At 39.9% G+C, this 12,531-nt stretch overlaps 1 protein-coding gene across 3 annotated transcripts in view; it reads left to right on the top strand.

The window, feature by feature from the left end:
• The first annotated feature begins 9,736 nt into the window (after positions 1-9,736).
• Positions 9,737-12,531, top strand: part of slc4a7 (solute carrier family 4 member 7) — a 36,282-nt gene continuing 33,487 nt past the window's right edge. For all 3 annotated transcript variants that reach the window (XR_008908610.1, XM_056763522.1, XM_056763523.1), the window contains exon 1: positions 9,737-9,845. Coding sequence is in view for 2 of the 3 variants with exons in the window: in XM_056763522.1 (XP_056619500.1) it covers positions 9,801-9,845 (45 nt within the window). In the remaining variant the exon portion in view is untranslated. The remainder of the gene's footprint in view (positions 9,846-12,531) is intronic.

The following is a 12,531-nucleotide window of genomic DNA, read 5'->3' as shown; positions in this document are numbered from 1 at the left end:
TTTGTCTTGGTTTATCTGTGTTGAAAAGGATGGAATTGTTCTGCTCATCTCTTAAAAGTAACCATGGTTTTGTTACAAATAAAAACCCCAAAACATGGCTGCTATTGTTAAAGCATGCATGGTTATCAGAAATGAATCCATGGCCATGCTAGTAAAACAATTTTATATGAATGGTATTCAATATGCTAAAAAAAAGTAAAGGGAGGAGCTGCAGCTACATAAAGTTTCTTCGATGCCATAGAATAACCTTTTGGTTCCATAAAGAACCTTTAACATCTGAAGAACCTTTCAAAGCCTTTGTGGCGAAAAAAGATTCTTTAGATTGTAAAAAACAAGAACGAACCCTTGACTGAATGGTTATTTGAAGAACCAAAAACTGTTCTTCCATGGCATCGCTGTGAAAAACCTTTTAAGCACCTATATTTTTAAGAGTGTAGCACATGTATGTCTGTAAGACGTCTGCTAAAGATCTGGAGATCGGAAAAGTATCTGCAGTGTTAAAACATTTGATAGACATCTTAGAAAGAACAGTTTTACATCCACTCTAAATCATAAACATCTTACAGACATATTTTAGATGTCTTTATGACATCTGACGTCTCGAGACGTATTGTAGCTCAGTGGTAAAAGCATTGCGTTAACAATGCAAGGTTGTGGGTTCGATCCCAGGGGATTGCAAATACCTATGTAAAATGTATAGGGTAAAGCAATGTAAGTTGCTTTGGATAAAAGCATCTGCCAAATGCCTTAAAGTAAATGTAAATGTAGATGTCTTACAGATGTAAATCCAGACATCATTTAGACGCCTACCAGATGTATGTGTGCTATCTCACGAAACAGGTTATGAAACGAAACATGTGTGCTTTGAAAGTATAAATGAGGTATACTACAATACTTTACTGATATGTTATACTATATTTATTTTACTATACTATACATTACGATTTAATGTATATCGTAAAGTCAACATGAACATTCTAAAAATGGAGGGTTATTTTAGGTCCTTTTCAAAAACTTCATCTCAGCTTTGTTTGTTAGACACACAGCGGTGTCACACACACCAGAGAACACATCCTGCAAAACATTGTTTATCACACAAACACTCTCCAGAGACACTTCTGTGAGACACCTTAATACATAGCACGGATCACAGAGCTCTGCTCTGAGCCACTGAAGTAAAACATTTGACTGAAAATGTTCTCCAATTTAAGCCCCTCATGATCAGGTTTGAAAGCAAAGGTTGGCTGTAAACAATTTCTTTAAAAAGCATGTATACGCTTCCTTTTACCTGACAGATTTCACTAACATATGTTCTTTTAATGGATAGTTCATTCAAATGATCATTCTTTGATCATTTATTCACACTTATTTCATTCCAAACATGTATGACTTTCTTACACAAATGAAACATGCATGAAGAAGGTTGCTTACCAAATAACATTAATTCCTGTTGATTTCATTGTATGGACACCAAACATTTTTATTCCACAGCAGAAAGAGTAATAAAAAAGATGGCATCCTTTTTTATTTTTGGGTGAAACATTCAAATTTGACAGTCAATCTCTTTAACACTTTAAGAATCAGATTATGCATACGTCTCTTCTACATAGTCTGCTAATAAGTATTTAAAATGAAGCATCTCAGGTCCTGAAGGGCCAGTATGATGCTCTGGCTGAATTGCCTGTATTTGGATGAAATGCTTTTGCAGAGAGACATAGGTTAACATAGGTACACGTGTGTAAAAATGCTCAGGTACAAAACAGAATATTCACACGTGTTTATATAACAGCTAGACTTCCAACATAACAGCACAAACGTGACATATAAAGTGTGAGAAGATTGCGTTGTTTTTTCAGCTCATTTGTGCCCTCTGCTGGAGCATATAAATATCACACTCTACGGACATGTAAGGATATTTCTCAGGTCAGACATTGGATGTTCCCTTTCGAGGGAACTCGCACTGCGTCTCCAAGGCAACGCTTTAGGGAACGCCTCAGCCTGACCAGCTCTGAGCATGTGTGTGAACATCGTCCAGAAGTGAAACGATACTTCATGGATGACGTATGGACCAGGAGGTATAAAAGGACATCCGAAACAGTCAACTTCAGCTCTTTTCTTCTCCGCAACGGCTCTGTGTGTAGTGTGTGTTTTGTAAAAGAAGCGTGTTTGGTTAGCCAGTTTTCTAACATGTCAGGGAAAAATTTCAGACCTTGTGCTCCTCCTTGTTCCCGTTTTATCACGAACAAGGATACGCATGATCTCTGCATAGAATGTCTGGGAGCGGAGCATGCACAGTCAGGGCTCGAGGGAGCTCTGTGGACTTTTACCACGGTGTACGCTCCGTTCCCGCATGGAACTATTTTCTAAGCACGGCCAGGTGCGAGCTCCATGCGGTGATGGTCCAGCTTCTGCCGAGGCAGAGCTAGGGCTTCGTTCGTGGGGCTCGCAGATGGACGTCAAGGAGGCTGAAGAGACATGCTCAGACTTCTCTCTGCCCTCCGTGGCTTCCACCTTTCTCTCTGCTGAGCCGGGAGCACGTACTGTGATTTCTCCCGCTCAGAGAAGGAGTCCGGTCGGCAATGTTCTGCATCTGAGGATGTAGATATAACTAGTATCGAAGCAGGAGAGTTAGATTACTCTTGCTGCTTCGGTACACGCCGATCTGGTGGAAGTCATGACAGCCCTCACAACGCAAGCTCCCCTTCTTTACTGAGCTACTTTAAGAGGTGTGTAGGTCGTGGCAGCGTCCTTATACAGCGTGAGTTTTCACGCCACAGACCTGCATTTACTCTAATGTTCATGGCTATAAAGAACAAGGTTACGGGGCGATGCCGAGAATAGAACAGACGCTTGCGAGCTATCTGTCTCCATCCACGGCTTCGTCCCTAAAAGCCCCTACCTTGCCATCAAAGCCATGCAGGGTGACAACGACTTTGGTCGGCAAGGCATGTGCGGCAGCGGGGCAGTCCGGGGAATGTTTACACTCTGTGGCACTACTTCAGGCGTATCAGGCTGATGCGCTACGTGAATTGGTCGATACGGGGCTGGTGGCGGCGGATGTTTTACAACCCGTCCGTCATGCTTTAGATGTTTCTCTTCGTGCTACTCGTGAGGGGGCCTGTTCTTTGGGCCGCTCGATGGGCGCTATGGTAGCCACTGAGAGGCATTTATGGTTGAACCTGTCAGACATGAAACCATCTGACAAATCATTTCTTCTGGACGCCCCATTATCCCCTACGGACCTTTACGGCAACGCTGTGGTTCGAGGACGCTAAGAAACAGGCTGCGGCATTTAAACTTTATCTCCCCCGCCGCGGAGAAACTCCCGGGGCAGCTGGGCGGGAACAGCCACAGGCGTCCACTAGCTGTCGTGAGCGTCAGAGGCAGAGTGTTGCTTCTCAAGCCCCACCCCAGAAGGATGTTATCATCCGCAGCCTTACAAACATAGGACTGACCTGAGGGCAGCCATTCAAGGAAAGGGGAAAACAAGAAAAAGTCCTGACAGCAGGTCAGCATTTCCCCCCGGGGAGCGTGCGCTTGCACCTTATTATACGGTGCCCGTTCCTCCTCGGTTCCCCAGAAGGGTTCAGCCGGCTCTGCCAATCGAGGTTTGCCGAGCCATAGCGGATCCCGTTATGATGTCACCAGAAGCTGGTCCCGTGAGACTAGTCCCCTTAGTAGACCATTTAGCAACCTGGAAAAGTCTACCTAATGTGTGACAATGGGTGCTGCGCACTGTAGAGCGGGGTTACCGGATCCAGTTTCAAGTCCGCCCGCCCCGCTTCAACAAGGTTTTGTACACCGAGGTTTTTCCCAGAGCAGACTCTGGTGATGGAACAAGAAGTTCTAGCAAAACCGGAACATCTGTCGGTTCAACATCGAGATGTTGTTCTCGCACATATGGAGGAGCTAGGGCTGAGGCTGAATTCCAAGAAAAGTGTGCTTTCTCCAGTGCAGAGAACCACTTTTTTAGGAGTAATATGGGTTTCCATCATGATGCAGGCGCGGCTCGCCGTTTGCATCCCAGTGTTAGTGATGCTTCACTCACAGGTTGCGGAGCTGTTATGGAAGGCCAACTGGGCCAAAACCGATGGGGGAGCCACTTTCGATCGAGGCCAGTATGTGCTTGTCAGGGCAGACAACAAAGCTGTGGTCTCATATATAAATCGCCAGCGGGGTCTACGGTCACGGCAACAATACAAGTTGGCACGTCAGATCCTCCTGTGGTCTCAGGGGGAGCTGCTCTCCTTTGAGGGCAGTCTATATCCCCTGTCACCTGAACCGAGGAGCAGACATCCTGTCGAGACAGGGGCTGAGGCCGGGGGAATGGAGACTCCACCCAGAGGAGGTGGAGTAGATCTGGATGAGGTTCGGCCAGGCAGAGTTACACCTCTTTGCAACTCAGGAAAACACGCTCTGTCGGCCCTGGTTTTCCCTGACACATCCAGCCCTTCTAGGGCGACTTTATGGATGAGATCTGGTTCGTCTTAGCTGGTTGTCCCATACTTATATCTGCAACAGATGGAACATGGGCTTGTAATGATCTTTGTATAAATGCTTTGTATTTTTATCATCTTATAACAAACATAATTTTACAACATTTAATATGCCCCTTGTTTTATATTACGCAAATGTGTATGGCCCCGCAAGCTTGGGGGGCCCCTAGTGGCTACAAGCGGTAACATCATATGACGCTTGATTAAGACTCTCAGATATACGCAATGAAGTGCACGTATCAAAGCGGTCCTCAGAAACGAAAGAAAGCAAAATAAAATAAATATAATACTAATTTTACGAATATAACGAATATAAAAAATAATGCTATGAAAAGATGCATGAAAAGAAGAATCTGGCACCTTTTACTTTCTTATACCCTAGCTAAAAGCATTCTGTATTATTCTGAATAAAACAGAGGTCACATTTTCTTCCCAAAACCAAGATGGTTTATTCATATGACAAACTGTAGATAATTGTTGAGAATGTGCTGTTATGTGGTTCAACGTTAAATAAATCCAGTTTATATTTGTATGTATATGTGTCTCATTGATTCCATGTTCTCAATACTGCGGTACAATTAAAAAATAAATGTTAGGCAATGTGTGAGGGCCCCTAGAATAGTTAACACGCCCCTGAGTCTGGTGGAGGTGCAGATGGGGTTGGACTAAAATTCGGTGGAGTCAATAACCAATATTGTTGACAGTTATGTTAGGGACAGCCGTGTTTACATAACTGACTGCAACATGTCTGGACTGGAGGGAGAACAGAACCCAATTTGTTTAATACACATCAATTAGATCTTCATCATACAATTAAATACTTGATCCAATATTGTATACTTTCTGATTGTTAGGATCAATTTACACATTAACTTCCCTATGAAATGTTTCGCTGTCCACTTCCATTTGCTCATTTGGCATAAAAATCAATGTTGAACCTCAAGATGAGTTTTACACTCACAGGAGGATGAGAAAACACTGAGAAATGTCTTAGTGGTTTTGTGTCTATACACGACATCAATGGGGCCTAATGGTATTTGGTTACCACATTCTTTGAAATATGTTTGTGCACAAAAAAGAAAGTCATACAGTTTGGAATGGCATGAGAGTGAGTAAATGATGAAATAATATCTCTTTAAGAAAATAAACAATGGTCTGGAATCAGTCACTTTGCAGAACAGTAAATAGGAGCACTTACATTAGCGTCAATTAACGCTGGCATAACACAAAGGATTTCTGCCAATCTCATATTAATCTTGAGTACGTATAGAGTAGTATTATCACATTTATAAAAGGTAGATACAGCTTTACGATTGTTTCCGAAAACATACGACGCGTGCGGGGGGAGGGGTAGGCTGAACTAAACCACATTGTAAACAAAACACTGACATCAGTTTCACTCACTGATTTGGTTCATATCCAGCATCTTTTAGCGCTGAGACGGCTCCATATATCAGTTTCTAACGATCTCCAAATCCAGCGTTATTTCCACAGTTGATGTAACATTGATCACCCAAATGCATTGAACAAACAACGTATGCTCTCTCTCTCTCTCCTGCTCACAAGTGAAAGTGATGTCTGCGCATGATCCTTCTGCTGCTCTCATGTGGCCGTGCCGCGTGCATTTCCGGGAGAATTGTCCAATAAGGGACTAAGAAAAGTTGTTGCCCAACAGTTTTATATGTTGAAAAAAAACTTCCCGAAACCTGTACGATCGCTGGGGGTGTGTATCGAGCACAGAAATACTACGTAATACGCCCAACTAGTTTTTTGACAAGTAGACCATGTTTAGCATGAGAAGACAGCACGTTTAACATCCTAAAGAAGTCAGAATGCATGACACAACGTTGCAGGGCCACTTTAAATGAAAGAGGATGGAGATAGCTGACGTTACAACAATGAAACAGATCAGAAATTGTGAGGCTCTGACATAAAATAAGAAGATAGTTGAAAAAACGAACATTGCACTGGGTAAATCAAAAAGGTTTAAACCGAATGTATTGTGCTGTTATACTGTTATTGTCATTCACATAAAGAAATCAAAGTAAAATACTTCAGATATTCAGACTAACCAGAAAAAGACTGTGTGTGCATGCAGCTGCATTACAGCTGTGGTTAAAATAGTCTACAGTGAAGAAAAGGATTTTATTATTTTAGAAAAATATGATTTAGTATTTGTTCATGGCACAGTGTCCTGATTTACAATGAGCGGTGACCAGACTGTTAAAGGTCTAGTGTGTCATTTTTCGGAGGATCTATTGACAGAAATGCAATATAATATACATAACCATGTCTCCAGAGGTGTGTAAAGAGCTTACACAATGAAGCTTTAGTTTTTATTACCTTAGAATGAGCTTTTTCAATCTACATTCACCCCGGGTCCCCTTGCATATAATTCGCCATGTTATGTCAGCCGTCGTAATGTTTCGAACGGGAGGGGTGGAGTGAGCAGTTGGTTGCGATCTTTAAGAAGAACAGCAATACACCTATTGATATTTCGAAAGCCTGTACGATAAAGTACAAGATGTTAGTTTCCACAATATGTCAAACCAAAATCAGCATGTATTAAAAACCTTTGAAGTGGAAAAGTTAGGTTTACCCCCAGAATCTTTGGTCTGACCTCAGAAACATGTTGGTTAAATGATGATGCTGCTGCAACAGAGATCCCATCCTTCCATCTTAACATCTCTGAATATTCTGAGAAAAAAAATATGTGTTAATATAATCAGGATGGGAATCATAAGCAAATCAATGAATCTGGGTCAATTTTTATTTGTACTCTTATTCGAACTGATAATAATATTGTTTTTAGTTTATTAAAAATGACACTGGCTGCACGGTATGTTTTTCATTGCATGGCAATGAAGACATAACAATAAAATGTTACTAATGGTCATGATTATGTGGTTCCAGTTTTGTTATTTTTGTCAACCGTACCTGCTTTCTTTTTCATGTCATGTATAATTGACAGGAAATTGGTGTTACTGTTCAGATTCTCAGAACTTAAAATCAAGAATTACAAGTTACTCAGCAGGTAATTCACATATTCAAATTCAATAATATAATACAATCTAAATTGCTTTGGATAAAAGCGTCTGTCAAATGCATAAATGTAAATGATTATGTTGGTGGTCATTTCTTAAACTTTCTTTTTCAATTGCAATTGTGTGTGTGTTCTTGTTTGTCACAACCTGAGATCTAAATGAAAGGAAGTCGTTGAGGAAACTTGCAAAAATGTTTCATTGAGGGTTATGATAAGGATTGTGGTTGGGGGTAGGGAATAGAAAACATTATTAACTCAATATAAAACAATAGAACTGTGTGGCAAGTTTCCACAAAGACACCAAAACAAACATGTGCGTTAGTGTGTGTGTGCAAGAAAAGAAAGGATTTATGCCTTTGAAAGACACCATAACCCATAGCGACTTCCAGCACGTTGAGGTTGTGCTGTACAAACAGTACACATGCAAGAGCAAATCAAATGAGAGAAAACATCCTTGATTAGAAGCAGAAAGAGAGAACTGATGTGGCCCACAGAATACTAACAGTGTGTTATAATATCTCTTCCCTCAATTTCAAATCCATTCACATTAGCAATTTGTCAAGAAACTGTGTTTTACTTGCATAATTATATTGAGAGTCTTGTGGCATCTCTTTTGTCATTTTCACGATTAGCACAAGAGTCCTCCTCCCCAAATATTCAGAGAAGGCATGAAGAGCCACTGTTCTGTGTAAACACAGTGATCTCAGGTAATTAAGATTCACTTTACCTACGAGGGATGTAACTATAAAATCGGGGTACATGTTTTGGACACCAGGGGCCGCTGCTTTTCTACAAACTTGATAAACATGGTATACTGATATTTCTTAAAAGGTAACCGTTTGGAAAAGCACAGACAAATTCTTAATTTGTTTATATTAAAGAGACTTTTGTTTTATTCTATTTATATTTGATTTGGAATTTGTTTTAAAACTGCAATTTAGCTTTGTTATTTGACATACAATGTTTATTTATTTTACAAAGAATTGTGCACCATTAGAGAAATAATAAAAGAACAATTGTTCATTTTAAATGGTCCTCAATTCATTCTGTAAAAACCGTGATTTAATCGCATCGTGAGATCAGAATCGTGAATCGCGTCGTGAGCTGACGGAATCGTTTCATCCCTAATCCCTACTCTTAAGTAATTGACCTTTAGGGATCAAATTCAGGATCTACAGTGACTACTTAAGAAACTGCTAAGGATCTACGGTCCAGTTCCTGATATTCTCTCGTCTCCTTTTTTAATTCATGACAAAAAGACAATGTGGATTCTGGTTAGCTATATGTTTTTCGTTTATTTGCTAGTTTTATATGATATTTATATTACGATAAAACAGTTTGTTAGTTCATTGTACTAGACACTCGAACCTTTCTATTCCTCTAGTCTCACTTCATTTACAGTTCACATCTTGGCTCGTCACATGATTGTACATGTAGAGCTATTACACACCACAAGGGGGCATCCTTGTAAAAATAGAAATAAGCATTGTGCCTGTAGATTGACGCACTTTGTGTAGTCTTCACATTATCTCATTATATCAAAACTATGACATTACAACAGTGTATTCTCATATCAATTTGAGATATTTTGTTTGCGTTTAACTGATGCTTTAAAACGCAATATAAAGGGACATGCCTACATTTGTAACATGCTATACAATCTACAATTTAAACATATTTTTATTTGATAATAATGATATAGAGTACATGTAATATTGAGTCGTATAATAGGCCTGGAAAACACACTTTGAACTTGTCTAGTGTTTTATGGAGGTGGTCTGTGATCTGCTTAACTTGTCATGTATTAATGTTATTAGTGTTTTCAAGAAACGTTAGTTGCAGAGAAAATCTTTTATTCATTCTTTTTTTATGGTCCCTGGTTTGCAAAGGGTGACAACTACTGTTTTGACCCAAATTGCACGGTAACCCAATAATTCTTTCAAAACTCAGTTGGCTACCACATCCTTAACTTCATCGCCCGTCTTTTTCCCTTGTGGATCTTGCAGACCAACCAATAGCCAATCGACTCCTCCTTTTACTTTTAATATACATGAGTTGTGGCGTTCTCAGGATGTGATTGGTCAGAAAACGCCGGTCGCCGAAAAGCAAACGGATGAAATCCCCTGTCAATCAACTGAAGGCGGGCTTTGTCAAGCCCCGATATATGTAAAAATACCATTCAGTGACTGAAGGGGCATTTCGAAACACCGTATTCAAATCAGTCTCGAGCGAGGGACGGAAGAACTTCACAATTCGAACAAATGGAGGAAGATAGTGGTGAACAGATGAAACCCCTCCTTACTACGGTAAGAATAAAGTTAAATCTTGTTTTTGTTAGGTGGAATGTTGAGTCGTGGCAGAGGCGCTGGTCGCAGCGCGCGGAATCTTTTTCCGTTGATGTGAGAGAAAGAAAGGCAGAAAGAAATAGGATGAGGGGAACGGGTGGTTGTCGTCTGGGTTAAAGCATCACATCCTCAGGGTTGTTGACGACCAGGGGATTTTCTTAAAGGGTCTGGAAGATGTTTTTTTTCTTTTAGGTGATATTGTCGTGGAAATGTACTTTCATTGTTTTGGGGTGATCACGCTTCTGCCAGGAAGTATCGCGCTTATCGTTGCGTCACAAAAACGGCGAGAGAGAGGGGACTGTTGTAGTCTGTGAATATCTCTCTCTCTCTCTCTCTCTCTCTCTCTCTCTCTCTCTCTCTCTCTCTCTCTCTCTCTCAGTTTTAATGTTAGAAGTATGCTGTAATGGCTAAAAAGGGCACAATTGTAGACTAAGCACTATGTTAAACGTAGCTTTCAATAACATTAAATAAGATATACAAAAATGCAAATAAAAGTAAGAAAGTTCTCTCTCTCTCTCTCTCTCTCTCTCTCTCTCTCTCTCTCTCTCTCTCTCTCTCTCAAGATTCAAGATTCAAAGGAGCTTAATTGGCATGATAAAAGAAAATTTGCATTGCCAAAGCACAAGGTTAAATATAAACATGCAGAAATACAGATTAAGATAAAAAATAAGATAGAATAAAATTAAAAGTCTATAAGTAAAAATCTATATATATACATCTCAATATAAACAGAAAAATACTTTTAATTAAAGTTCTCAATGAGGGTGATAGTGTCAGTTTGTGTGTGTTGTCCTGTCAGTGTTGTGTTGTGCTGGTTGTTCTTTGGTCGTGATCTTGCAGCCAGGTTTGAGTCTCTCTCTCTCTCTCTCTCTCTCTCTCTCTCTCTCTCTCTCAGAGTATACTCTGATTCCCCCCAGCCTACTGACCCGTCCCAGATCAACAACCCATGAACACCACCACACTCACGAATGTAGAGAGTATTCCTCTATATGTAATCACTGTCTCTCAGCCAGTTAAGAGTAACATTTAGTCTTAGATGGTATACCTTATATGTATACAATCCCTAAAGTACAGGTTTTTTCAGCTGGCAATTTTCAATGCACATTTGTGATCCAGTCTTTGGAACCCACCCATAAAGTCATTTATTTGTGATATACTATTTCTATAAAGTCACCCTGCTAAAAATAGAAGCAATTGTATAAATTCTAGTGATTTCAAACAAAATACCATTATGAACCACACTTTTTTCTATTACAAAATAAGTAAATAAACGTCTTCAGCATTATTGGCTGTTCTATTGATTACAATCTGCATCTGTTGTGTTTTAGGCTGGCTACTATTATTTTTTTCCGCAGGGCAACCAACAAATGTAAAGAATATCCTGTGAAAGTGTACTATTTAGATTTGGATTTAGTTTGATTTCGACTAAGGCCATCAAAGACTCACAGTAAATTATACTGTTGCCTATAGATTGACTTTCAAAAGGCTGGCCAGGAGTTATCATCTCTTATCATCTAAAACAATAATGAACATTGTAGTATACGTTTTCTCTCCCTTTCCCTTTCATCTATTTATCTATTTATCTATTGACAAATTGATATACCAATAATCCTTTTACAGTTATGTTAATGATAACAAATATGCTAATTTTATAAAAGGGGTCATATGACGGGAATACATGTTTTTATGTGTCTTTGGTATGTGTCTAACCAAACCCCCTCAAATCTAGTTTGTGTTATGTTTTGACTATGACCGTCCAAATATATATGCAAGTAAGGTTGGGGTACCTGTCAGTACAATTGCTTTACCTGATGTTCCAAATATGGTAAGAAGCGTTAAATATCCGTCACACGCTTGCAGTATTCGACCAATCACTACGCTCTGGTTAACTGCCCAATCAAAGCACACCAAGCTTTTCAGAGCAATGAGCTTAGTAAAAAATCTGCGGGTTTCACAGAGGCGGGGCAAAGAGGAAATACTGACATGAACGGTATGTGGAAAATACAACATTTTTTATCCTTAAATCATGTATACACATTGGATTACATTAAAAAAAGATCATCTTCATTTCAGCCGTGTCATCTGACCGCTTTAAAGAATACGCAGTGGTTTTAAATGTGGGGTTGAGTTATTAGCAGAAGATACACTGGTGAACAGAGAAACGCAATTGCAACTCCGGGACACTCTCGGGACCGAAGGGGACCCCCCACGTACAGTGTAGCATGAGCCTCAGCCTTATCGGGCTCATTTTCTGTAGCACCTGCTGCAACTGAACAGTTTTCTGACACTAAACGATGTTGCTATGTATCCTTGATCTTTTCTCATGGGTATATGACGTATACCTGCTTTTCATATAGACTGCACCACTGCTGTACATGCTTTGTCAATGGATACAACCATTTACAGTCCCTGTAAACGTTTAAAGCTAGTGTATATATTTTTGTGTGTGTACATGTTAATTTAATATGAGAAAGGTGGTTTTGCTATGGGAAAGTCTTTATCTTTAAGGGAAAGGAAAATATCAGTTAGCGGTGATTGACAGCTTATTCTTCAAAACATCAAAAAGCCAGAGTGAGAGGCACAAAAATTCGATTTTTAATGTCATAAAGATAACATCTTGGGTGGTTCTGAATCTGAACACAATGGC

This window comes from Triplophysa dalaica, chromosome 12 (genome assembly GCF_015846415.1).
Source record: "Triplophysa dalaica isolate WHDGS20190420 chromosome 12, ASM1584641v1, whole genome shotgun sequence".
In the NCBI taxonomy this organism is placed as follows: Eukaryota; Metazoa; Chordata; class Actinopteri; order Cypriniformes; family Nemacheilidae; genus Triplophysa; species Triplophysa dalaica.
The sequence above is the reverse complement of the archived record's forward strand: the minus strand, read 5'-3'. Positions and strand labels throughout refer to the sequence as shown.